At 37.4% G+C, this 3,704-nt stretch overlaps 1 protein-coding gene across 1 annotated transcript in view; it reads right to left on the reverse strand.

Annotated features, from left to right (window-relative positions):
- Window positions 1–552: 552 nt before the first annotated feature.
- The window catches only part of LOC21407056 (myosin-4), a 5,322-nt gene continuing 2,170 nt past the window's right edge, over window positions 553–3,704 (reverse strand). The window contains exons 7-10 of the mRNA XM_024175554.1: window positions 1,733–3,697; window positions 1,426–1,563; window positions 1,173–1,303; window positions 553–1,050 (exon numbers count right to left, since the gene is read on the reverse strand). Of these exons, the coding sequence (XP_024031322.1) occupies window positions 813–1,050; window positions 1,173–1,303; window positions 1,426–1,563; window positions 1,733–3,697 (2,472 nt within the window). The 3' untranslated portion in view covers window positions 553–812. The remainder of the gene's footprint in view (window positions 1,051–1,172; window positions 1,304–1,425; window positions 1,564–1,732; window positions 3,698–3,704) is intronic.

Genomic DNA, 3,704 nt, shown 5'->3' on the forward strand with positions numbered 1-3,704 from the left:
AGTAAAACTCAAAAAAAGTTTGAACTCAAGTTACAACTTTATTTAAGTTCATGTTCTTTGGTAAAATTTGAGTTTTAACTTGAATTTTTGGCTAAAATCTAATTCAAGTTTCTCCCCTTCAACTCAAGTTCTTAAATTCAAACTCAAGTTTTTGAACAATATTTTTTCTATTCTTAAAAACGCCATAACTTTTTTGTTTTAATTCCGATTGAGATGATTTTTTTATGCGTTCACAACGAAAAGACGAATAAAACCTCACCCACATAACCTATTAAAATTTTTCATCACCATTGAGTTTTTATTAAAATATTATCTAAATACAAATTCAAGTTTTGACCCACCTAAACACAAACTCAAATAGATTCTTAATTCAAATCATAACTCAAATGTACACATCTAAACACAAACTTAAGTTACAACTTTAACTCAAATTATAACTTAAATTCAACTTAAGATTTACACGCAAGTCACCATAATTCAAAAATCAACCGAACAAGCTGAAAATGAATGCATTAATAATTAAAACGTTACATATAGTGACAAGCTCTGGAAAAGTAAAAAATTACAGGAGAACTGGAGTGGAAAACTAGGTATTTGTATTAAACCCAATGGGGGGGCAGATATATAGCATTTTCAAGCTAAGGAAAAAAAGAAAAGAAAAGAAATATACATATTTTGCCTGTGTACAAACTAATTTATTCAATCCAATGGAACTTCGCATATGGATTTCTCACGTGGGCACAACCAGTCTCTTCAACTATACATGATGGTATATATGGGTTGAATATATATTATATATGAGAAAAGAGTTGCTAGCTCTTATTGTGATTTTTGAGGTACCGTACAGTCATTACGAGCTTTTGCCTTTCACCTTCAACCTCGGCAAATTTAAGACTTATCTCTGAATATCTCTCTTGCATATCCTTTAGCTCACATTCCATTACTTGGTTCTTTTCCTTCAGTGATGCCAATTCATTTGTTAAATTGTCTACATTGCTATTTCTATTGTCATGAGTAGTTTCTTTTTCTTCCTCCGATGCATTTTGATCCCTGATATGGGCAAAAAGAGAGAAAAAAGCTGGTTTAGTCTCTAACTTCTTATAGATGGGACTAGATTTTCACCAAAAGTTATGATTGAAATTGCTGAAAATGCACATATTCTGAAGATTTACCTCTTCGTTAATGATATTTCATCCCTATTTTCCTTGGATGGTGATGATTTTTCAGTGCTAAGATCTTCAGCTGTGCTTCCCACTTCAAGAATGCCGTCTTTCGAACTTAAAGTACTGGCATATTTAACAACCTGCATTGCAAGATGGTTACGAAAATATATATCAATTGTAACAACCAACAGCCAATGTAATTGTCCGTTGTAATTATACCACCAATGAAAAATCCTCCCAAGAGCATAAGCATGCTGCTAACCTTTTGAAGTGCACTATCATGATTGAGTTCTTCGACGCTTCTTTCTAACTCTTCGATTTTGTTCTGAAGATCCTTTTCCTTCTCCAAAAATGAAGCAGCTGACATTTCCAAGGCAGCTTCTTTTGATTTTATTTGTCCCTGTTAAGATTAAAAAAAAAAAAACATTTGGATCGAGTATCAAAAATAATTTCCATGAACAAGTTAAAGAAGCAACATTCAGATAATCTAGATTCAGCTGAGCAAAAACTTTAGTAGAATATTCTAATAAAAATTATCATCTAAATATGCAACTCTGGATTTAGATTACCTCAAGCAGTTTTATTTTCTCCCTAAGATTAGCAACTTCTTTTGAACCGCGAGGAGCTGCTGCTGCAGATTTATTGTTCTTTGGAGAAATTCTATTTCCGTCAGAAATTGTTGTGCGCCCATTGCTATCCTTGAGCTTCTTCTCGAGGGTGGCGAATGCATCGTCCTTTTTCTTCAGATCATTCTTTAGTTGGAATACCTGCTTTCTAAGTTTCTCTTTCTCCACCTCATCCTCAAACAAAGAATTCTTGAAGACATCACACTGAGCTTTGAGCTTTTCTAACTCCGACTGTAAGAGTTTGATTGTGGCCTCCTTATCATCTTTGAGATTCTTTATTCTATTCAACTCTTCCAATGACTCCTCTGCTTCCTTCTTTACCAAAGCAATTGTATTCATCAGTTCACATCTTTCTACATTTCCCTTTTCTATCAACATCTCATTTTCCTTGACAGATATCTTCATCTTTTCCAACTCAGCCAAACTTCTGTTCTGTTCTCCTTGATCAGAAGTACAACTTTTCTCTGCGTTGAGCCTCTCAATCTCAGCTTTGAGCCGCGAGATCTCCTGGGAGAAAGTCTCCCTGATTTCTTCCTCGTGCTTCTTTTGATTTTCAAGCTGCTTGGTGTTGTTGTCACTTTCCAATGACAGCTGCTCTATTCGAGTCATTTTATCATCTATTTGACTGGAAAGCTCACGCAGTTTAGCCCCATATTCATCTCTAACTGCCTGGAGTTCCTCCTTGGCTTTCTGAAGCATTTCCTCCAATTGAATTTTCTGCACGCGGAGTTCATTAGCTTCTGCCATTGCCTTTGTAGCCACCTTCTCATTTGCATTAAAAGTTGACGCCATTTGCATGGATAGCCTTCTAAATTCTTCTTGAAGCTTCTCTGCAGTACTTGCATGTTTCCATCTCATCTTTCTCAACACCTCCTCTGCACGGATTGCTCTTTGCTCCTGCTCAACTTTGGCAACCATTAAAGCTTCTAGATCAGCTTCGAATCCCTGAGCCTGCTCCTCTAGTTCTTGCTCCAAGATTTTGATATGGGAGTCGAGCTCCTCTATTGTTCCCAAAGAATCGGAGGATTGTTTGGACCGCATCTTCAGTTCTTCTTCCAAGCTTTTGACATGGGAGTGAAGCTCCTCTATTGTTACCAAAGAATCCTCTGATTCTTTGGACCGCTTCTTTAGTTCTTCCTCCAAGCCCTTGATATGGGACTCAAGATACTGTAATGTTACCATAGAATCTTTTGCTTCATTGGACCGCATCTTTAGTTCTTCCTCCAATCTCTTGATATGGGACTCAAGCTCCTCTATTGTTACAGAAAACTCCTCTGATCCTTTGGACCGCATCTTCAGTTCTTCCTTTAAGCTATTTATATGGGACTCAAGCTCCTTTATTGTCACCAAAGAATCAGAGGATTCTCGTGACTGCACCTCCAGTTCTTCCTCCATGGTTTTGATTTGAGACTCAAGTTCTTTTATTGTTTCCAAAGACTCTGAGAGTTCTTTTGACTGCATCTTCAGCTCTTTCTCCAAGCTCTCAATTTGAGATCCAAGTTCATTTATGGGAGAAGAACATTCATACTGTATCTTTAGTTGTTCCTGCAACTGGCTTTGCTCTAGTTTATATGAGATGTCATGGTTTTCCTGTTTCAATATCTCGTAGTCAAGTGCAAGCTGCTCCATATGCATCTCGAGTTCATCTTTGTCTCTTCTGTATATTTCTATCTCGCTGTAGAGGTCAATGATCTTCTGCTCCAGCAAGGATGTTTGATTGGCATCGCTATGCTCCTTAACAAGCTTCTCCAGTGCCTTTTGCTCTTCATCCTCATCTGAGTCGCATTTCCCTAAATCTGTCCTCAACTCGGTTACATCCTCACTGGAACCGTATTGGTTGGGCTGAGTGGATGTTTCCTTGTTCTTCTGCTCCAACAGTTCCTCTAGGTCTTGGACTGCAAGCATTAACTCGGCC

The sequence above is a fragment of the Morus notabilis genome, unplaced genomic scaffold (assembly GCF_000414095.1).
Source record: "Morus notabilis unplaced genomic scaffold, ASM41409v2 Scaffold297, whole genome shotgun sequence".
In the NCBI taxonomy this organism is placed as follows: Eukaryota; Viridiplantae; Streptophyta; class Magnoliopsida; order Rosales; family Moraceae; genus Morus; species Morus notabilis.